The sequence below is a fragment of the Pagrus major genome, chromosome 6 (genome assembly GCF_040436345.1).
Source record: "Pagrus major chromosome 6, Pma_NU_1.0".
Lineage (NCBI taxonomy): Eukaryota > Metazoa > Chordata > Actinopteri > Spariformes > Sparidae > Pagrus > Pagrus major.
This window is the reverse complement of record NC_133220.1, coordinates 1,273,036-1,297,236: the sequence shown is the minus strand read 5'-3', so window position 1 is coordinate 1,297,236 and position 24,201 is coordinate 1,273,036. Positions and strand designations below refer to the sequence as shown.

Here is a 24,201-nt window from a genome sequence, read left to right as displayed (position 1 = left end):
ACTGACTAACACATATTTACTTATCCAAAATAGCACTCATGCATTCAATAGCATTTATCCTCATTTCCTCACTCACTTGCCTGCACATTAACTCACCTTTTTTGCATTTCCTGGTCCAGCCATGAATGCTGACATGTCGAACAGCCTGTTGTTGACCACAGGGAGTATCTTCATGTGCTGGAGCCCCACCCCAGAGAAGCTTCTCATGTTATCCAGGAGCTCCACCCTCTGTTCCGAGCTCATCTTGGTCAAATCAGCGTCCAGGATCACCGTCAGCACTGTGACCGGTTCCTCGTTGCCACACATGAATGGCTGGATGTCGTCTTCAGTAGAGGCTTGGTTGGAGGCCAGCTGGGCTGAATCTGCGTCAGTATAATCTTCAGGGTGTACCTCAATGGAGAACACCTCTGACGAAGAGGAAGATTTTGTGTGGTTGGAGATGGATACGGAGATGTAATGGACACCTTTGTCCTCCTCCAAAGGGAGACCCTGCAGGATTCTGCTGCTGGCATCCCAGTGCAGCCAGGCGGGCAGGGATTCCTTACCCATCTCTGTGATCTGAAAGATAAAGGAAACAGAGGGTGAATTGATGTTTCTATATGAATACCAGGAGAGATGATTCATTACCAAAGAGTTCATCACAAAATAAAGGGGGGATATATGATTTAATGGGATGACAAATTATAATGAAAGTTTATCTTTATCTGTAAACAACATATGGAACAAAAGGGAAAAAAATGTCAGAGCCATTATATCTGATCTGCACACAAATGGTCTAATGAAAGAAACCGAACACTGAAGGCCTCATAGTCATGAAAGCTTTCAGAAATAGAACATTCTGTGAACATGAACTAGGTAATGCTCGCTATCAAACAGATGATGTACTTGGCAGTTTCCTGACATTTTTTTTTATGAAGGCTTAACAGAAAAAATACACTTTTACATCAACAAAGTACAAAGTACACAGAGAGGGCTCGAACCCGGTAACCTCTTGCTGTGGAATAGGGTTAGTGCTGCCTTAACTGCTATTCATGCAAGTTGTGCTTAATTCAAAAATGTTTTGACAGAGGAGTGATGCAGAAATAAAGCGCTGGATTCGTGCTATAAATGACAGGAACAGGATTTACTGCTGCGGCTATTCAGCATCGTTTGCGCTGGCGCCCTCTAAGCCCGACTCTGCACATACAGACACAATGAAAAGCAGTGCTCTGAATTGGAATCTAAACTCGACTAAAATTAAAATAACTTGGCCAATTATACGAGCGGGGACGTCCCCGTGGCAGGAGGCTGATGGAGAGAAATGGATCACAGGGGAGTGACAATGCATCCACACACATAAATCCCAAAACAAGAACAAATGCATGCTGTGCTCCCCAGCCCCTACAAGTTAATTCTGCGGCTAATAAATCCTGGTTGATAAATTATGTAGAGGCAGTGCTCCCTCGACACATCATTAATGCTCTAACCAGCACACAGGCAGCACCGGGGGAAAACGCACACTCAACGTAAACACACACAGACGAGCGCACATCCAGACACACACGTTCTCAAACATGCAGACATACACAAAAATGGACACACACGCACACAAGGCCAAAGGCAAAACGCACAAGGCTGCACACAGGGAGGTGTGTGTGCATTTCCCTCAGACGTACAGTTCACACATGGCCACACAGATAAAATCAAATGTGTATGTGCACATACACACACATACAGAGACACACACACACACACACACACACACACCCATTGCCAGGAGCTGGGCTTTTAAAAATTATCCCCTCATGGACAATTCCTTTAAAACCCTCCCCCCTGGACAGGCGTCCACGCCTCTCAGAGCCTCTGCCCTTTTCCTAGAAATACTTGGATCTCTGTCTTTTTCCAGAAGCAGAGGAAACAGTGAAAGAACACAGTGGAAACTCCAACGGTTTATATTTGATTTTATTTGCTTTTTCTTTTTTTTAGTCATGCCGCCCTTTATCATATTTAGTTCCCTCTCTTATTCCTTTCCCTTCTTCTTCTTTTGACACCTCACCCTCCTCTGTAACCCTGATTTCCTCTTTTCTGCTGTCATTATTTCAAAATGTCATTATCAAATTCTGACAGGCCTTTTCACTGGAAGACAAAAGCTTATTTCTGAGGTGGTGATGTAGGAAGATGTCACGACTTCTGGCCAAGATAATGAAATAAAAAAATTATTTACAATACAATCCTCCAAGATAATTGTGGGTGACAGGAAAACATCAGTATTTTTCTGTTTTCTGAATGTCCACTGCTGCAAACAATTATCACTGAAAGAACTGATAACATATATTTGTCTGAAAAGGAAAACAAGAAAGATAAACCTGTACGTGTCTTCACATGCAGGCTCCTCGAGCAGTATTTGATTTAATTTGTCACACGGAGCTCCACAGCCTCCAAACTTCAAACCAATTGCCTCTTGACATGGCATTACAAATTAAATCACAAAGAGACGATGAAGGACAAGTGAGTTGCCGGGCAGTAATCTCATCATAACTGTCATAATTGCTCCGTAAATTACTAAATTGTGTCCTGAAAGCACAAAGATGATCACTTCCTTATCTGCTGACAATTAAATATGGGTGTGAGGGTGAAAATATAGGTGATACTTTCTTTATTCATTCTTCATACTTTGGTCTGAAGAAATGAATATCTTATAAATGAGTTCATAACAAGATAACATGTCGATAATGTAATATCTCATTATATTAGTGGGAGGTATTTCATTTTCAGGATATTATTACATTATTATGTGCTACGAGGCTTTTATAGAACTGAAAGCCTTTAACTCCACAATGAGAAAAGGCCAATGAAGGAATGTAACTAAGTATATTTACTCAAGTACTATCCCTATGTGTGACTTTCACTTTTACCAGAGTAATATCTTAACACCATATCTTTACTTTTACTCAAGTATGACTTTGGGGACTTTTCACAACACTGTAAAAGGCAGAATAGACGAGTTGACTCAGGTCTATTTATCAGCTATTATTTTATTATCAGAATTATACATATTAATACAAATCTCCCATCATTCATCTCTATAAACCAAAAGCAATGTTCTCTCAGTCAGACTTCCTGACTCAGTAAGTGTTAAAACAAAAACACAACGCTGCCTTTTTAAACTCCGACATGAACTCAGCAGAGAGCTTGTAGTTTCCTGCCTCCCTAAAAGAACATGAAAAATACATCAAATCCCCCAAAATGTCAAGAAAAATATTTCATATCTTTTCCTGGCACAAGGCTGCAGCGCGAGAGAGCTTGATGTTTGGCCCTAAAGGTTATCGTGTGCTCTCACAGACTCCTCTAGCCCCCCTTCCCCTCCGATACAACACACACCACTGGCAAGGTTACCTCCTAAGCCCTTCTGAAACAGCCAGGGAAAACCCTGCATTTTGGAAGATTTATTTGGAAGAAGCACAGAGGGCCGGGCTGCAGAATGAACCAGACTTAAACTATTTTCTGGGAAACTATTAAGGTGGTGGCAAGGGCAACTTAGGGCAAAGACATAACATACAGAAGCAACAATCAAAGTTAATTTACTCGCGTTGTGATAACCTTTCCATGCAGCGGTTATATGCCTTGCTCAAGGACTTTTTCGACAGGGGAATCAACGTCTTATTAACCTCCAAAAAGATTCCAGCCCTGACCACTTCTGAGTAATATGGCTTTTGAGGAGGTACACAATTACTTTAAGCACCATGTACAATGAATGTTAATGTCGATGACAGTAAAAACCCCAGCCAGCAAGAGATAAGAGCCTATTGGATGATTTGAAGAATGAGTCACTGTCATGTGTAAAGTGAGGCTGTCACCCCCAGTGTGAGTGCAGCAGGGAGCCACATCCGCCTCACCCCTCCAACCCCCCGACTTAAAAGACTGTTAATTAAAATGAGTGATAATCTCATCAAAGTTGTGGCTTGTTTGATCATTTTCTCATTTTTTTCCCATACTGACACACACACACACACACACACGTCAGCCATAAAGCCACCGTGACTATCAGCACTATAAGCTACAGTGATGGGCAACAAACTCGGGTGAGAACGTATTTGAAGTCTATATGAGCGACAGGCGTGAAACACTGGGAGACATTATCGCACATTATCATCTTTATTTGACTCTGCATCGCTGGCGTCGCTCGCTCTGCCTCCTCAGCTGTTTTGTTTGGAGTCGCAGCCGCTGAGAGGAGCTGCAGTTTGGAGTTAAGACGGCGCAGCAGCCTCAGCCTCTGACGGTTCACGTTATAGACCGCGAGTCCGATGTTAAAGCTGTATCTATAGAGAGGAAGCCAATGATGTTCTCTGACATACAAATATCAAAGTCTACTCCAAAATAACAACTTATTAAAGGACCAGTGTGCAGGATTTAGAGGCAGGAGTGGAATATAATATTCATGATCGTGTTCTCATTCATGTTTAATCTAAATAAAACTGAGAATCTTTGTTTTTTCATTAACTTAAGTATTTTATATCTGCAGAGCGAGTCCTCTCCTACAGAGTCCGTCTAGATGTCACTTTTAATTTGCTTAACTTTGTTTCTGAGAAAGCTTTTTTTTTGTATTTTCTGTATTTCAGCAGTTTTGAGATATTTGTATTTAACATCAGTATTTCCTCACATCTCAGAGTGAAATATTGTACTTTTTACTTCACTACATTTATGAGTTACTCTAGTTAATTAACAGAGTAACATGTTACATACTGAACATATGATCAGACTATAAAAACATTTTGTTTTAAGAATTCAAACTACTCTGCAGTCTATGAAGAAGTTCTGCTGCAACATTGAAATGCTGCCTGCACAGTACTGCAACACTTAGCAGGAGTCGTGCTGCTGCATAATGAGCACTTCTACTGTTGATCCTTTGAGTACATTTTGATGATGATGCTTCCAAACATGAAAATAAGTAACATTTTTGAATGAGTGACCTTGGCTGCATTCAGACAGAGTCCGGTGTTGTGGTGATCAGCTGCAGGGTGGAGTGTTTGTCCACATCGACAGATTGAAAAAATAATAATTAACAACCAGGACACAGGGCAGATCGTTACGTACTGAGTGATTACAAGTTAAAAAATCATCACGCAACATAAAGAAATGTCTGTTGTGTGTCCTCTGTAGCATCTAGCCATGCTACTAATGACCCAGCGACCCACCCGTTAGCTCCAACAGTGACTGTCCACCTCAACAGTTGAATAGAAAAGTGTTTTAAACTGTTGTACATCATGTTTTGGACGCATCTTGGACGTCTGCATGCAGCCTTTAACTTGTCTCGTTGCTGAATTCATCAAAAATTCACCCAGAGATTTAAACTGCAGATGTTTTATCAGATTTCTACAAAGCGGTTCTGCCTGCAGCGAGCAGCAAATGCAACAGAGTTTTGAAGTCATCGATAGGAGCTTCTTAGCAGTTGACTCAAACCGACTCCTTAAGTTTTTATGTCTGCGGGCCGGTACCTTCGTCTTTTGAAGCAGCTGCTAATCTTTATTTTATCGATGATTCAACCAGGAGAGTTTCATGCCCGTCCAGAGCTCCCATTGCATTTCATTTAACATCATCTATGCAGATAAATTCATCGGACTTTCACTTCTCGAACCCAGCGTTCAAAAAAGATTCTCATCACAACTCTGAACACAGCCAGAACCAAACAAGATGGAGAGTCAGTGTCTCTTGCTTGCATGTATACTGCACACATGTATAATGTTGATCCACCTCCACAAACATGCACACCTTTATTACCCAAGAGACATCACAGAGGTCTTATGAGGACACGAAGCTGGAGGAGTGGGTGAAGGAGTAGACAGACAGTCGGATAGACTGAGACAGAGAGGCAGAGGAGAGATGGAGGGAAAGAAAGAGAGAGGTCAAGCAAGAAGAACAAAAGAGAGAAACAGATATTAAGAGGAGGCGTCGAGGAAAGAAAGCAGCTCATTGTTGCGGCAAGAGGAGAACATGGAGAAAGGAGGCCATTGTTAGCGGGGACCCGGTTGACAGCTCGACAGATAAGCCTCATATTTTAGAGGAGGTGAGGAAGGAGGAGGAGGAGGAGGAGGAGGTGCAGCCTGTTGTGATATGATGACTTGGGGTGAAATGAAACTGTGTGGTGAAGGAATTAGAGGAAGGAAAACAGGCAGGATGAAGGGAGCAGGGTAAAGAAGAGGAAAAAGGGAGGGAGTGATGGACAAGGAGGGAGGGAAGATGAAAGGAGAAGGATGGAGGAGAAAGCAGGGGAAGTGAGAGATAATGTGAAAAGGGGTGAGAAGTGGAGCGAGACGGAGAGTAACCCAGCATGGGGCGAGTGAGAAAGTGGTTGCATACAGAGAGCGAGCAGCGCCGAGAAAGCAAAACCTACAGAGAGAAAGAAAGAACGAGGGCGTCGGAGGGAATTGCTGGCATCGTCAAGTGTTTCCAGTGGAAAATATGAGGCGAGGACGACGGATGGAAGGATGGAGGAGCTATAGAATGAGAGAGGAGGGGGCTAACAGGCCGGCGGATGTTTACGAGAGGAAATCCATCTTACAGCCCATTTTCTGCCGTTAAAAATTCACCCGTGGCCCGGGTCCACAGCAGGCACATTCACACTCTTTAACAGCGCAATCTAGGAACGGAAATATACGAGCAGCGAGGACCGCGGCTCTGAAGTGTCAACGTGTTCACGGAAAGACAACAAGCGGGTTCTCAAATGGAAACTTAAAACGGAGGTTTAAATGACTTTATGTGAATTTAAATGAAATCTCTTTATCTCAACAACAACACAGAACCCTTTAAAACCACTGGACCTGGACAGAGCTTCAGTTAAAGCCTCAGTTCACCTGAACTACAGAAAAAAAACATCTTCTTCTCTTTGTCCAATCCAGTCATCCACACTGCGTCTTTTAGGTTTTGAGATATCTACAGAAAAGACAATATAATAACACGTGTCCACTTGGATAACATAGACTCCTTAGTAACTACTTCTTTGGGATAATTCAATTAAAAAACAATTAAAAGTGCTTCCAACAAGGTCTACAGTCAGAACCTCAGATCACATAAATGAGGCTGAACTCAAACCTGAGACCCAGAAACTCTGAATAACAACAGCGGTCACTTTCACTGCAGCTGCTTCAACTATCACACACACACGTTTTAATAATGTTGCATCATTTATGCACCACATTATGGCACGTGTGTTATTGTACTAATTGTTGCTGTTTGATGTGATCGTCCTGCCGTGTGCTCAATGCTGCTGTGACCTTCGAATTACATAAAGATTGTTTATATATTTAACTGATGACACAACGCCAAACTACCTGCTCCTCACATCATGTCTTTAACTCGCCCATCGTCGCTCTCTCCTGCCTACATTTACTGCCCAACCACCCAGCCTCCCGTTTACCTGTTTGACTGACTCTCTTTAGATTTGTTCAGCTGTTGCTGCTTGGTCTCCTGGTTTGACACCTGTTTGCCTTTTTGACCAAGTAAACTGAACTTCTTGCTCTCTGTGTTTTGGTTTGCATGCGTGTGCATGTGCTGTAGTCACATCCAAACAGAGTTCTTCTTCTTATCACAATATATTCGTAGAAAACCAAAATCTAACAATGTCAGTTTTTCCAATATCGTGCAGCCTGGGTCTGCATTTATCCTGAGACTTTACAAACCATGAATTTTTTTGTGGCGAGAAATACTAGGTGTGTCAGAGATTCAGGGATACCTCTGACCTGAAAATAAACCTGCATGGTTGGGCACCACACTAGAGACAAGAGAAGATAATGTTATTAGTAATTTGTGTGAACCGACCCTTTAAGAGAGCAACAGGAGCTCGACCTCTCACCTCGTTCTTCAATAAGAAAACCTGCCATGCACATATTATATAACACCTACATTGTAAAGCACAATTTAATTACACATTAACGGCTTCTCGACAATAAAACCTCCAACGCACGTCCACAACTCTGCACACTTCCTGTTCAAGTCCAAAATAAAAGCACAGCGGTGGAACTGGAGTTATGAGATTTTCTGCACAGTAATAAAACTGAATGGAAATGAATATTCCCACAGAGGAAATACATTCCAGGAAAAATATACCTCTTTTTATTAATAGGCCCGATTGTAGGACGCTGCAAAGTCAGACATCCACAGGAATCAGCTGCATGAGGAGGAAATTATGGGATGTGGGATTAAAATGTCAGTAAAGTGTCTACGACTGCTGCGCAGGAAAAGTTCGCTAACAAACACAAGGAACGACTCCTGATACACACAGTGAACAGTCATGTGCATGTGTGTATGTGTGTAATTCACACACATACACACACACAAACACACTCTCTCTCTCTCTGAACCACAAACACACCCCTATTATATAGTCATTAAAGTATAATGATGGAGAGAGCTCTTAGCTATAAAACCTGCCCTAAAGTATACGCTCTCTCTTCATCGCACATTCACACACACACACATTCACACACACACACACACACACTGTTGTAACCCTGGTTGCCAAAGCCTGCAGCAAAACTCATAAAGCTCTCTCCCCGTTCCCTCTCTATGTCTCTCGACCTCTCTCTCTTAAGCTTGCAGTTTACAGCGATGAGAGGACGCTGTTTGATTCCAGCTGTGTGGGTGAGGGATCGAGAGAGAACGAGGAGGAAGATGCGGTGTGTGTGTGTGTGTGTGTGTGTGTGTGTGTGTGTGTGTGTGTGTGTGTGTGAGGGCAGGGACACTAAATCAGCTGCTCGTGCTGACCACGCAAGAGCAAAAGAGAAATACTGTAGTGTGAGTGTGTGAAGGCAAAAAGACGGTGAGGCTGCGCATGTGTGAGAAGAGGACAACGATAGTAGAGTGTGTGTGTGTGTGTGTGTGTGTGTGTGTGTGTGTGTGTGTGTGTGTGTGTGTGTGTGTGTTGTTATGACAAGGACAACTGGAAGGCGAGCGTGGAGACGGGCACACAGCTTGCCGTCTGTGCAGCAGTCGTCCAGAGGAGCAGACTTGGCTTAGCAAACACAACGCTACCTCACTGCCTACTGTGCTACGCTGGACGCTGCGAGGAAGAAAAATAAAGCAGAGTGTAAACAGAGTCCTGCGGAGACAGATGTTGCGTGTGAGTGTGTGTGAAAGACGGAGAGAGAGTGTGAGACAGAGAGAGAGAATGAGCTCGAAGGACACAGATACTGAAGGAATGAGGTGAACACACACACACACAGGCAAAAACACACACTATATATACTATATGTACATGTGAGCGTGCACGTGTATATTTGTACAACCCCTGCTTGGAACAATAACACTGGGCGTGTGTGTGTGTGTGTGTGTGTGTGTGTGTTATCTCTGTCTCAGCGTGTGGCTCGTTTTCCGCAGACTCTCAGCTTCAGCTCTGACTAATGCTGCAGCCCCACCAGAATTACTCACTATCATCACACACACACACACACACACACACACACACACACACACACACACCAGTAGAAAATGTTCGACTGTGTTTTTAACTCTTGAGGGGACTCTGAGCCTCGACACACTCACACTGTGTTTCTTTGCTTTAATTTGACTTTTGTAGCAAACAGAAAAACAGAACTGAGTTTTTATTTTTCTGTACGAAACATTTTTCTGTGTTTTGTAACAGAACCGATCGCTCACACTCGTTCGCTCCGCACGTTGCAGTCCGTCTCACGATCATCCTGCAATAGTTGCGATTCAAGATGTTATCCCAAAAAATCATCGAAATGACTAAAAATGATTGCTTGCTAATCAAAATGGCTGCTGATTAGGAATGATCACAATCCTTTCTCATTTTACTGTAATTAAAAAGTCAAATGTACATACAGGACATTTGTCTCAGGGCTGAGATAGATCAGCAGCTTCTGCAGGACGCTGACAGATTTTTAAAAAGACGACAGGACCTGACTGAAGGGAAAACAGAAAACTGTACACTCAGCTTTAAGTGTCACACAGTTCTGTATGAGCAGTAGAGGAGAGTTAGAAGAAAGTGTGATGAGAAGCAGAAGAGTAAAAAAAAAAATACAGTCAGTGAAGACGGAGCTGGAGGCCAAATCAGAACAGTGTTAAATCCATTGTGACACGGTGACAATGGAGCAAAACACGAGACAATTAATCACACTTCACCCAAACTTTAGTTCCCATCATTCCTCCTGAGACGCAAATATAAAGAATTCAATTAACTCGTCCGTACAATAAGATGTTTGACAGACTTTCTTTCTTCACTGTAACCTGACAGGCTGAGCTCCTCCTCCTCCTCCTCCACCTCCTCCTCCTCCACCTCCTCCTCCTCCTCCTCCTCCTCCTCCTCGTCCACCTCGTCCTCCTCGAGAGCAACTCGGCCAGGCCCTCTCGTGTCCCTAGGTCAGCAATTATCATCCCCTCTTTCTTTGATGCCGTGTGAATAAAACATCAGCTATCTTTATCCGGCTAACGAGCTATAGTGCCGACACAAACCATTAAATGTTAAACACATTGCTCTGGGATAATGAGAGACATGATATAGTTTTTGAAGTGAAGGAGATGCAGGGCGCCGCCGCCGCCTGAAGAGGAGACGGAGGCCGATCACTCAAAATAAAATCAATGCAGTTTGAGATGAACAACATGTGGAGAGTTAAAGGCTTTGAACCACATGACTCTTGTAAGAACAATGAAACTGTGCAGAAAGGGCTTGATCCTGTAATCCGGCCTGTGTATTATCACACCACGATGATCAACAAATTGCTCGGTGGAGAACTGCCTTAATAGGCCGATCTAGACCGTCCAGCGTCTAAATATAATCTGCTACTGTAAACCTTCAAACACCAAATATGGCTCGGCTCACTAAGCCTGGAAAAACCAATGAAAGCAGCACGCCGCGCTGCAACTCCACTTCCCCTTTGGGCGACAACCAAGCATGCTGGAGGACGTCTGCCAATCCCAAACCTGTGGTTGCTAGGTTACAGAAGGACACACCATGACAACAACATCAGGAGACTTTCTGCACACGGTGAACAGACACAAAAACACTAAAACTCAGAACTTTTACTCTCTTTTTGGAAATTTAAACCAAATTCGATCTTTTTTCCTCTTTCTGACTTTTATTTTGGCGGGCAGGGACTCAAAATGTATCTTTTATGAGACAAAGCTCAAAACTTAAGGTTCTCTCGGAGCATATGATGTGTGTAAACACTTGATGGTGACTGCTGGAATACATTGAGAAAAACTAAATAAATACATGGATTAATTAATCCCTTAATCCTCACAGATTATATGAGGATTATGTTCTGAATTTGTAGGAACATGGAGACTTTCTCCACAGAAAGTATCAACTTTTATTCTCTTTTAGCTCCTTTTTTTTATTTTCTGACTTTTTCTTTGGAGGTCGGGGAGTCAATTAGACGCTTGGATTTTTGTGAACCCCAAAATAAAAATCAAATTTCTGAAATTATAAACTGAAATCTGAAAATCTTACTGGATATTTCCAAGAGGGAAATTTATGCCACAAATTCTATGAATGATTTATCATTTTGTCTACGTGATGACAGAAAAACACTGATGTTTTCCCAGAGTTGGTCTTCAGCTGTCTTGTTTTGTCTGACCGACAGTGTAAAGTGAAAATATAGTCAGTTTAAAATGATATTAAACAGAGAAAAGTAGTAAAATCTTCATATTTACAAAGCTGGAACCAGAAAATGGAGGCTACTTTAACTTTTACAATCAGGTATTCACTTCTAAAAGTCAAAGTATTAGTCATCATCTCCCTCCATGTATAAAGACATTAAACCTTTAATACTAAGTGTACTGTATCTGTAAGGACGTGATCGGTTTGACTGACAGGCGTCTCTGCAGCGCTGGTGGTTGCTCGGCTACAGAAAGGACACAAGGCAACAACATCAGGAGGCAAAAAGTATCGACTTTACTGTTTTTGGAAACTTAAACCACCAAATTAGCTCCTTTTTCTCCCTCTGACTTTTCTATTGGAGGTTAGGGAGTCAAACAGTGGCTGTTTGGCAGTAATTATGTGTGCTAAAGGTCAAATGGAAATTGCACCCCTGAAATCCAACACTGACATGAAGGCATCACTGTGACTAACAGAGAAATATCCTTCCATCACAGACAGAGGGATGTTTTTGTGTCATCTCTCGGCTCAAACTAAGAAAATTCTGAATGAATTCGCGGGAGCATGTAATTTGGAACATATGAATCAAAAAGCTTCGCCTGCTGTACGTTTAATTACATAGCAACATGGCCACCACGTCCTGGTGCCAGTAAACCGATCGCGGCAGTGCTAGCTTACAGCGAGGGTGACTCATATGTTCTGCTGTGTGTTTTTATCTTTGGGCTGCCTCCTCCCTCTGCTCCCTTAATACCAGTTTTCCACTGCTGCCCTGCCAGCTAACAGCCATGGAGCTACAGGGGCTTATAGAGGGAGCCTTTTTAAAAAAATGTTTTTATGCAGGACAGCACAGAGGCAGATGACAAAGAGTGACAATACTTTTATTATAAGAGGAGAGCTGAGAGCAAAAAGGTTGTGGAAGCTGAGCTGAGAAATCACAGAAAGATAGGCGCGGTTTGAGAGGAAACGTAGAAAAATACAGAGAAGACAAAGAAGGAGACGTAATTGTTGCTCATGTTGCAGAAAAAATATAAAATGCATGTGTTGCAAGCTAATCAGTAGCTGAAAAGAGACAGAACGCTTCCTGATGTGGAAGAGAAAGGAAGAACGACAGTGACAGAAAAGAAAGGCTGGTGGTGGAGGAGGAGGAGGAGGAGGGGGTCCTTCAATCATAGGCAGTGAACACTGGAAATTTAACAAGATGCCAAGAAGACAGTGAAGAACAGACGATAATGAATTGAGAGGAGAGGAAAGAGACGCAGTGGGGAGGAGAAGGGAAAGTTAGCTTTCCCACCAAAATGCCCCCGAGGGGAACGGCCCCTCACAACAGCAAGCTACTGTCTCCATTCATCAGGAGGGGAGCGACTCAAACAGCCAGTCAATGTGTTCTGACAGCCACACACACACACACACGCACACACACGCACACACACACACACACACACACACACACACACACTTTGCCACAGATATGCATACACAGAAATGTGTTGGGCCGGGCGGTACACTGGTTTCATCACTAATGCTAAAACTTTGGGAACAAACACAACAAACAGTTTATTCACCGTTTTCTGCAAGAAGCATCACAGCTGTCTTCTTCTGCTCCCTCCGTCTGAGGAAGTGACGATTAACTTTATGTACACAACTGGAAATATCTTGCAGGCTATATGTGTGCTAACGGACTGCTTTACATGTATTAATCTCATATTAATTATCCGTATGTGAGCAGATTGTAACGTCTCTCTGTCGTCTATACGAGCTTGTGGACGATGTGCTGAAGTTGTGGATTTCTTTGTGAAGGACTTTATGCACATTCTCTAGTGCTCCGTCTCAGCGCTAACAGCAGCTAACGTTAGTTTAGAAATAGAGTCCGCTAACGTAAAGTAACAACCAGCTTCAACAAAGCCCCGTTAACTCAAGGGGGGATGGTTAGTCATGTTTTGACATGCTGATGTTGTTTTCCTGTGTATTTCCCAGCTAACCAGAGCAGCAGGCTGGATGCAGGAAGCTGCTGGCGTTGCTCTTTGTGGGACTCAGCTGGTTCTGTTAACGTTACATGAAAGCTCTTTCTGCTCTGTGATCACTGGCCAGTGTGTGTCTGTTGCTGCTGTACGTAAATGAAAAACCAGCCCGTGGTACTCTGACTACCTCCATAGATATACTGTGGGAGTAAAATCACATCTCATTGACTAATTAAGCTACGTCATCAGACAGGTTACACCTCATTTATATTCTTATTTGAAGGCAATGAACACATACTTTTGTTTTTCTCAGTCTTTTTCTTGCTCAGGATCACAGATCTTCTCTGTGTGATGTCAGAGCAGAGGGACACCCGTCTCTTTACCAAAGGAGCTGTTTGTTATCCAGCAGTGTTGCTGTGAGGCGATGTTACACAGAGAGAGTGGAGAGGGTGGTGGGGGGCTCACAGAGAGTAATTACACAGCAGTTAGCTGTTAGCATCTCTTTTTAATCTGCATGCAAATACACAATCAAAATATTCACAAAGGAATATGCAACATATGCTTTTAGGCACCACACACACACACACTCACACTCACACACACACACACACACACTCACACACTCACACACACACACTCTCTGAATTCTCTTTTTCTGTGAATTAAAGTACAAAAGAGTGTTTCAGCTAGCGTCGGTTATTTCCTGGATTAAAAGAGGAAAAAATAAAAAATAAATAAATAAATAAATAAGGGGGTTAGCTCGCCTGCCAGCCAGCCCATCAGCCAATCAGCTAATTACACTGGTAATTGTGGTAATGAGGCTATGGAGAGTGCTCATCTCTTGGCCGGAAACCCCGTTCTCGCAGCCACTTCCATTAATAACAGAAGACGATACAACCACCGCAGGGCTTTTCAATCCCAGCAGCACCTGCATACAGATGCTGCCGTCGCACAAAAGCTTCCAACTTTTCAACTGCGGTCGTTTCAGTGAATTATCACGGCGCTGAAAATAAAATCGAAAACAGTTTTCTTTCCCGGCTAAAGTTGTGTATTTTTAACCTGCATGTAAGTTAATTCAGAAACACTCACAAATCTCCTCATAGAGGAAAAAGCACAAGAAATCAAATCAGAAAATCTGTCTGGATCAAAGAGAACACGGAGTAATGACCCAAACGGCACCAAAGCAACACTTCAATTATATTTCAACACAATGTGAGCGATAACACGTCGTCTCCAATGTGTCTGAGCGCTGAGTGTTCACATGCAGGCCATCTCACACTTCTGGTGACAAACTGGGCTCAGATTGTTTGATTTCAGTGCTTCTGCTGTGGTTCAGTCGGCTACGTAGTTCATTCATTTCGTTATTTGCCTGTTTTGGCTCGATCTGCTCTGCACACTGACGCAGCTGTGGTCCACTTCTGTCAAAAATAGGCTCAGCGTGTATTCTCCACGGAGCAGCAGAGAGCTGCTTCTGGGACGCCGGTGGACACACGAGCATCGGCTCCGGCCACCGTACTGTGGCCATGATGGTGGAGACCGTTGGTGAGAAAGAGGATAAGCGGCCTGTTGCTATGGAAAACACCAGATCACAAGTGACAGGATGCACCAGGAGCCGTGCACGTAATTCACACGAGGCGTCATGGGAGCTCGGCTTACGAGGACAGGTTTGTGATTGTGCTGGTTGTAAGTATAACACCAATATGATACATTACAATATGACAACTTTTGGTGTCGATGCATAAAATATGTTTTTTATAATTTGCTTCGAGGAATATAAACACAACTATTGTGTGTCTTTGTCAATAACTTTAAACCACAAGCAGCTTCACAGGAACCAAAATAAAACATAATCTACAATCTCAAACTTCAAACTAAATGTTGAATATCACATTTAATACCAACTTTCAGTAGTTGACAGTTTGGTGCCACACGCACATTTTGATCCGTATCAAAAGTTTCTAAATTACATTATAAGAAGAAAGAGGTTCTGATCTGACACTCGACCAGAAGCACTTCTGTTTAATACCCGTTCAGTGTATCCGATCGGTGCCTCACTAATTAAATAAACCTTCAAATGTAAAGTGAAATACTCTACTTGTAAGATCACAGGCTGTATTTCCCGTCTCTATTTTCAGGTTTGTTAAATCGCCCCGCGACCTCTTTAAAAACCTCGCTCTCCTCCTCCGAGGTCGACGTCCTGCCCACCCGGCTGAGACTCCACAGCTCTACGCGCTGTGAATGGATAATCGCTGGTGTATTCACTGAACGGGGCCCCCGACTGCTCAGCAAAAGGTGAATGGGCAGGCGGGCTGTCACAGAGCTAGAGACCTCTCAAACTCTGGCAGATTTTCATAAGAAAAGGCCATTAGTATGAGTGCAACGCCAAGCACAAAAATTGATTTGGCCTTTCGCTCCACAACCTTGAGCACCGACCTTCGAAATACCTGAGGGGGGACTCACATCTAAAGAGAAGGGGAAGGGAGGCGGATGAAGGGGAAAGTGTTGAAATTTGTAATGGAGGAAGGAGCCGGCGTGGAGGGGAAGGGAGGCCGCGCTGAAATCAGAAACGGAGCAGGAAGTAAACAAACCGTCTGAAGTTGGAGGTATTGCGATGGCAGTCCGAGAGCACAGGAAGGTGTTGAGACACATCGACAGCACCCTGGATGGATCACACCGTCTGCATCTAATCTCTGAGCTTTTATTTACGGGAAAGTAGATTTACCAAAAGGTGATCGTGCTGCTTCTGCTTCTCTGTTCCACCTCCCTTCATCTCTCTGCCACCTTTTCTTCATCTCCCTCAAAAAAACACCTCTGGCCTGTCCTCCATCTCTCCTCCTCTCTCTTCATTGTCCCTTCCACTTCACCCATTTTTTGTGGCTTCTTTTGCCCACGCTGTCAGCTCCTATTGGCTCTAATAGGAGGCCCCCAGCTTACAGTGTGACAGATATAATCAGGTTTGGAGGAACAGCTTTAGCCTGTGGGACAAATGGAGAAGGGGGAGGCAAAGACGGAGGAGGAGGAGGTGAAAATGGTGATGGAAGGAGTGAGAGAAGGACGGGGTGGAAGAAGAGGAGGAGGAGGAGGCGAGGAGCATGACTGAAGAACGAGGGAGGAGGAGGAGGATAGACGGGTGAGGAGAGTGAAATATGGTGGAGAGGAAAGGTCAGGAAAAGAGGAGAACTGAGAAGATGTGATGTGAGGGGAGGAAAGAGGACGGAGCGGCTCAATCCCATTTCTAATTTTTTTCTCGAGCTCCTCCTTGCCCTCCTCTTTTCTTGGTAATACAAGAGAAATGACCACAGCTGAAGACGGCTTATTGGATATGTCTGGTTGTGTTTGTTTACATAAACGCCATCCAGGACTTTGGGGTCGGGGGCAGGAGTTGTACTGGGATTGGGCCGAGGCGTGACAGAGGAGTAGATTCAAGACAGTAGAGAAGAAAAGAGTTATCGAGCGGAGAGAAAAGTACGGCCTCACAAATAAAACCTAACCTCCACAGCCACGCTTTTATTTCAGTCTCCACAAGCTTAGATAAACCGGGCAGCTGACCCGATTGGGTTTTGGTATCAGCTGTCACATGAAATCGGCATCATGTCCATTTAAATTCCCAGACAGAACACACACGGCGCCTGTTGAGCCACACTGAGTCAGCACCAATCATCTTAAACTCTGCAAACAGCCTCGTTCAGCCGGCTGTAAACTGCATGAAAACATCAAGATGAGTGAAAAACTGAAGAGCAAGAACGATCCAACATCCAGAAACACGCCAAATAATCGATTCTGCTAAACAGGACAAAACCCGAGTATTTAGACAGACTTAAATATGTATATCTGACATATTTGCCGCCTCGTGTGGAGGAATAACGTCTGATCGTGTCAATGAGCTGGGTATTTATTAGGGAAGTTAAAAGTATGAGAATATTTTCATGCTGCTCATCACCGGGGAGCTAGATAGATATGATCTGATGTGATTTGACAGGGGTGGAAGAGAGGAACAAGGGAGGGGGAGGATGTGGAGGAAGAGATAGGACTTAAAAGCAAAAGAGGGATGAAGGCAGGGGGGAAGAGGAGAGGAGAGGAAGTGAGCAGCTGGGTGTGATGGAGGGAGATAAAAGGAGAGAGAAAGAAGAAGAAGAAGAGAGAAGATGGGACACGAGGATGGAGAGAGGCGAACGAGGGGAGATAGAAAGGTAAGAGCGATGACTGGTTAGAGATGGAGGTGATGTGAGGAAGATAAAGAACAGGAAGGAAGGAAGGAAGTATAAAAGGTTTAGCCCGCAGGAGTGAGAGAGGAGAATGAATGAAGGGAGGAGAGGAAGGACAGAAGGGCTGAAAGAGATAACGCTGGTGTGAACGTACGTGTAGACAAGGTGTGTCTGGAACAATTAGAGAGGCGTGGGGGGGGGGAGAGACGGAGACGGATGAGTTAAATTTGTGATAGCTGGAGGTGAAGTCTGAGAGGATGGAAGGAGGAGAGGAAGATAACTGACATTAAGAGAGGGGACAGGAGGATGAATAGCTGGGATTAGACTGAGGAAGGGCCAGAAGAGAAGAAAACAGGAGGAGGAAGAGAGAGAGAGCGAGAGGCCAAAGCTACTAAAGCCTCCGATTCAGACGTGAGGCTACATATATTATAGAAAATTGGCCATCGTGGAAAATGCAGTGCAATTAAAAAAGGGCATATTGCTCCGAATGGCTTCAGATACGAGTCGCCTCCGGGCAGGTTGTGAGCAGCGGCACACGCCTGCATCGCTGCACTGACGGATTTTTTAGGGAAATGGCTCCTTTCTGATTGTTCACGGGTTCATCTGGAGTCAACCGACTCACCGAGGTCGAAGCAACTGCACCTCGACCCCGACGCCTCCGACACTCGTTCATCTCCCCGTGTGAGGCGTCTCTGTTCGATCTGCGACCGCGTCTAAGTGTTTATAAACCTGTCGACAACGTTCATGAGGGTCGAAATCTTAATATTTAAAGGACACTGCAAACAGATAAAGTCTTCCTGTAGCCGAGAAAAAAAATGTATAAGAAATGATCATGAAATTAGCGAAAGTGATTTTGTTTCAAGCGGATTAAACTATGTTAATTATGTTTAAGCTGCCACAGAGGAGCCAGCCTCTTCGTGTCACCACAACATGAAAACTCATCTTGTTTTAAAAACATCGAGTGGCTCCGTGCAGCTCGTCTGCTGTAATCCACGTCTGCAGGAGCTCCGAGGTCGAGCAGGGTGCACACTAGTGTTTTTATCTGAGCAGCTACAGTGAAGATTTCAGCTGAAAACAGGGTGTAAATAACGTCTGTGTGGAGACGTGTTTGTCCTCAGCTCCTTCAGTTGTTGAGGAGAAAGCTGCATTTCATTTCTCTGCATGAGGACGAGCAGATAATGACTGCAGTCCTCTGTTTTACAGTGTTTGATTCGTTCTGAACGACTTTTGCTAATTTTATGAGAATGTCTTACAAACCTTATTTTTCTGCCTGCTACAGGAAATGACTTCTGTTTGAGGCTCGAGAGGCTCCGGCTCGCTGTGGTTTGGCACTTTTTATGCAGCACAAACCCTCCAGAATCCAAAAAAACCTCTATTTGGGTTTCTGTTATTGGAGTTTTATAACCGTTTGTTCAGAGGAGAAAGTTAGACCATGCTGGGTCGAACTGAGCCCAAACATACAGCAGCTTCCAGCCTGAACAATGGAAGGATAGAGGAGGGATCATTTCAGCAAAACTACTGTGGAAAAACACAGAAGAGAAAGAAGGAACAAGCTGGTGATGTGTGACTCACCTTGACAATATCACCCAGGTAAACATCCTCCATCTTGTTTGGCACCTTCATCTGGAAGATCCGGCCCACCACCGCCGAGGAGTCTGGGAAGGCAGTGGGTGCGGCCGCGTTCTGCTGAGTCGCCGCAGCCTCGCCGGTCTCTATGGCGACAGCATCCATCGCCCGGATACTTTCCGTCACTTCCTGGAAGTCCTGAAGGAACGAGGAGTGCATGGAGGCCTCCAGCTCGCCTCCTCTGCCTTCTCCACCGGCCTCCATTAACACCATCTCGCCCAGCACGTCGATCTCCACATCGGCACTGACGGGCGGAGGCAGCCAGCCCGCCACGGCGAGAAGCAAGCCCAGCAGCAAGGCTCTAGTCCTGGGTAGTCTCACATCGAGGCCCCTGCTCGCCCCGAGGCTTCCCAAACTTAGTTTATTGCGCATTCTTTGCTTTTTGTCACTGACGCAGAAAATAAAATAAAAAGGAGGATGTCCAAGTGGGAGGGGGGGACTTAGGGGGGAGCATGCACCCCCGACAGATAGAGCAAATCCGTCCTTTCAAATCTCCCTCCCTCCTTCTCCTTCTCCGCCCACTCTTCAGCCAAAAGCTCTCCTGCTCGCCTGGCGCCGGGCGAGACTCTTCCCTCCTTCTTCTGATCCTCCTCCTCCTCCTCTTTTGTCCTCTTCTCCCCCCTCCCTCGGCTTTATTCTTCCTCTTCCCCTCTGTCCTTTGTGCTCGCCCCTCAGAGGTTTAGGAGTCCCATTGTGCCGGGCACCTTTGAGATCTGTTGAGGAGACAGACAAGAGAGACAAAGACAGAAGACACGGTTAGAGGAGTCGCTTTCAGAGCAGGAGGACACATCCAGCTTCCAACCACTCGATACTCAGTCTCGTCACAACCTAAACACCTCAACTTAAAGCGCCGCACTGAATCAAAAGTCAATCCCCTTGATAAGTTCAGCCCCTTAAACTGATTCGTGCCACGCAAATCTCATTGTCGATAGAAATCCATCATGAAGGGGGGGACGGGAAGGGGGATAATATTATCAATGCTGTGGAGTAATCTGATTAGTTCTTGCAACAATTCTGGCTCTCTCACTTTCACCCTCTCTCCTCTCACAAGCTCACACGTCTTCTTATAAATCGCTCATTGGTGACTTCAGACCGGAGAAAGAAAGAGCCGGAGGGAGAAGAGAGAGAGAGAGAGAGAGAGAGAGAGAGAGAGAGAGAGAGAGGGGGAGAGGTGTGGTGGTGATGGAGAGAGAATAAGATGGATAGATGGAGGGGAGAGTAAAGGTGATATACGGTGGGACCTTGGATTAGCCAACAATGCCGAACCAGTCAAAGCCTTCTTGGAAACCGCTAATGAATGCATGCCTCCTCTATTGTGAGAGGGGTCAAACTGAGTGTGTGTGTGTGTGTAGGTGTGTGTGTGTGTGTGTATATGTAGGTGTGTGTGTGCACGCTGGTGTGTGTGTTTGTGTGCATTGTCAGTGTGGAGGACTGAACTCTGGGTTTGTTATTCATACAGCTCTTTTATAGAGAAGAGGATCCCCTCCTGCGCAAGTGTGTGTGTGTGTGTGTGTGTGTGTGTCGACACAACTGATTTCCCCCGAGGGCTTTCGTTAGAGAGAAAGAGATAGACAGAAAGCAGAAAAGAAAGAATGAAAGAGAATAAGAAAGGAAAAAGGGGAACGAGTGAGACCCCCACTGTGGCTCCACTTCGCCCCGGAGCAGACGCCCGCTGGAGAAAGTGAAATCACGGCAGGAATCCCCTGGCAACAACAACACACGGCCTCCCAGGTAGCTTTTGACCGACTCAAAAGACTCTTTGTTGTTGCTACCTCGCCCTCGCCACGCATCACTTTTGGAGGAAACTTTGTTTTTTTAATCACGAGTCGTTTCCCTGCTGTTAAAGCTTTTGTCGGCTTCAGGAAGTACTTCAGTTCTTCGCTCGCTCTGCAAGTTGTGAATTCTTCAGCTTTGTGAAAGTCAAGATATTCACTCTTTGAAATTTATTTTTCATTGATGCTACCTTGGAATTATTCCTGCTCACTATTTGGAGCGTTAAAGTTTCTACCAAGCCCTCCTGAAAGTAGTCCAAGATGGCTGCCAGGGATAAACTCCATTCCTTTCATGTAGGCTACCTTCAACTGCAGCGCCGGGGGCAACATCCCTCCTATTTCCCCTTTCCCCTTATTGCCTTTTCACTGCTGTTCAGTCTGTCATCTGTTTCTCTTTCCTTTTAATGCTTTTATTCTTTCTTTCATTGCCTCTCTCTGGCTCTCAGGATGTCTTCAAGTTTTTTTTCTTTTTGTTTCGTTTGTCTCACGCAGCTTTCTGCTTCCTGTCCTCTAAAAGCTACACCACACCTTCTCTCAGGCCCTGTTCAGAGCTGGTATCAGCATCTGTCCTGAGATATACAATCACAAGCAGACAGCTCTAAGTACAAGTGTGAACAACTCCAGGACACACCGAGGACACAATCTGATCTCCAGGTGCTTCACTGTGATGTAAATGACATGATTGGTCTCAGCTGACCTGCCGATGTTAGCAGCAGATGTTTGTGAACACACTGCCTGTTTCAACTGGTCCAACCATTTAACTAGTAACCACAACATCACCAGACTCCCTTAACAAACAGTCTGATTTTAAGAGTTATTGCGTTAAAACAAACTTTATAACCATTGTGAAACACTACCTTTGATATATTGTTAATCATCGGTGCCTCCTAGTAAATTCGGCATTAAATGCAAATGATAAAATAAACCATTAACTCAATATCACCAGACTCCCGAAACAAATCAACTGATTTTAGGAGTTGTTGAGTATGATAAAACTTTATAAACATTGTGAAATTGTTTACACTGATTTCACCATTTACACTCAATTTATGAAAGAAGAAACATTTTATTGATGCTGAACATGTCACATTTTACAAAGACACTAAACAGTAACCAGTATAGGCGACTTCTTTGTCCCCAGACTCCCTTAAAAAATGTGTCAGTTTAGTGAGTTGTTGAGTTGGAGACACTTTATAAACTTTGTGAAACTCTGTCTCTGACTAATTCTTCATTATTTGGGCCTTCTTGTAAATTCGGCAAATGTTCTACATTAAGTTTCTTCTTCCTGGGAAGTGGGAAGTGAGATCTGATCCCAAAATGAACTGACGACTGAGAGCTGTCCACTTGTGATCGGATCACTCGGGACGGATGCTGACACCAGGTCTGAACGGGGCCTCTGAAATCTCTAAACCCTTCAAGGCCTTTTCCCCCTCCTCATCAAAACACAGCCTGTCTATTCAAGGCGTGACAATAGAGCTGATGATGGCGGGGGAGTGTCGCTATGAGAGAGCCCACAGAGCTGTCTACACCGCTGGATAAAGAAGAACTGTCACACAGAGAATGAGGGACACACACAGACGGCGAGGTAAAGAGACGCTGAGAGCAGGACAGAAAGCTGTCACCTACAACACCACCACCCCCCGAAACACACGGCGCCCTCCTCCGGGCATTGATCATCCTGACACTGACGCAGAGACTGTTGAGGAAGAAGGCCGAGGACATTTTGGAAAAGTGCCAGACAGACCGTCTGATCGTTTTCTGCATCAGGATTAGATGTTTTAGATTAACGTGAACACAAGAAACTGAAAGAGAAGAAAAGAAAAAACAGACTGAATGTCAGAAAAACTTCACCTGCAGCCAGGTGCTTCCTGATTGGCCGAAAACATCAAAGAACTACGACTTAGAGATGGTGTTACACCGGCTCGACATGGAGAGTTACAGCAAAGACCTGCGTGTGTGTGTGTGTGTGTGTGTGTCTCTAACATCGCCCACAGCTAACAGATTAGCATTTAGCCTGAGGAGGCTGGGGCCAGTCGGGGGGAGACTTGTGTGTTTTTATGGATGTGTCGGCCCAAACTAGTTCACCGGGTGCCATGGCGACACCTTTGTTCTGACCAGGCACTTAACGGTGTGTGTGTGTGTGTGTGTGTGTGTGTGTGTGTGTGAGACTCTCCTCCTATTGGCTGGGGTCTGTCAGAGTCTCTTGCTGCCCTGCAATTACTTAACCAGTAAGTGCAGAGATTTACGGTGTTGGAGGAACGATTGTCCGGAAGACTTTCCCACATGTTGATCACATTCAGGCTGCGTGGGCGGGAGGATGGGCAGGGACATTAAAACACGCTCACATGTTTGCATGTGTTCTGGGTGCTCAGACGCAGCAAACCGTTACACAAAGAAAAGTGGGACGTACAGAGATTATCGCTAAATGCTTAGAAAGTTTATTCCTCAGCTCCTCGTCGGAAGTCACACTGTATTTTGTCCCGCCTCAAACTGAAACAGAAGCAGCTTATGAACTCGAGGAAAGCTGAGCAGCGTGATGAAAAACAAGCCTTTTAATAATTGGCTTCATGTTGTATTTGCTTCACAGAACCAGGGATAATTAAACGGATGTACTCGTCAGACTAATGGAGTGGGTTTCTGGCTAAATACAAAAGGTAGTGTCCTGAATAGAGAGCGTGAACGTAGCCGAGTTAATCCTCAACACTTCTGCAGCTCGCTTGTGTAAATTCAAAAGTCGAAGCTTGACTGAAGGCTTGTTGTTCACTTTGTGTTTGTGTAAAGCTGATGATTTTCATGAACAGAGAAAAAAAGAAGAATCCTGGAGGTTAATTTAGTTTTTTTCCAAAACCACAGCAGCTGCAGCGCTAAAAGAAACGAGGCAACGCTCTGCAGAACAAGCCAACAGTAATGGAAGTGTAATGACTAGTTCAGAACATGAGGTTCTCCAAGTGAGACGTCACGTTAAATCCACTTTTAAAGGTTCTGAAGCCCAGACTGAGGTCAGATATTCACATATTTGGTTGTTTGTCTTGACTTTAGCAGAGTGCGTT

General features: G+C 44.5%; 1 protein-coding gene across 1 annotated transcript in view; it reads right to left on the bottom strand.

Moving 5' to 3' along the window:
- Window positions 1–24,201, bottom strand: part of dag1 (dystroglycan 1) — a 55,498-nt gene that overhangs the window by 4,274 nt on the left and 27,023 nt on the right. The window contains exons 2-3 of the mRNA XM_073469201.1: window positions 19,326–20,092; window positions 97–558 (exon numbers count right to left, since the gene is read on the bottom strand). Of these exons, the coding sequence (XP_073325302.1) occupies window positions 97–558; window positions 19,326–19,751 (888 nt within the window). The 5' untranslated portion in view covers window positions 19,752–20,092. The remainder of the gene's footprint in view (window positions 1–96; window positions 559–19,325; window positions 20,093–24,201) is intronic.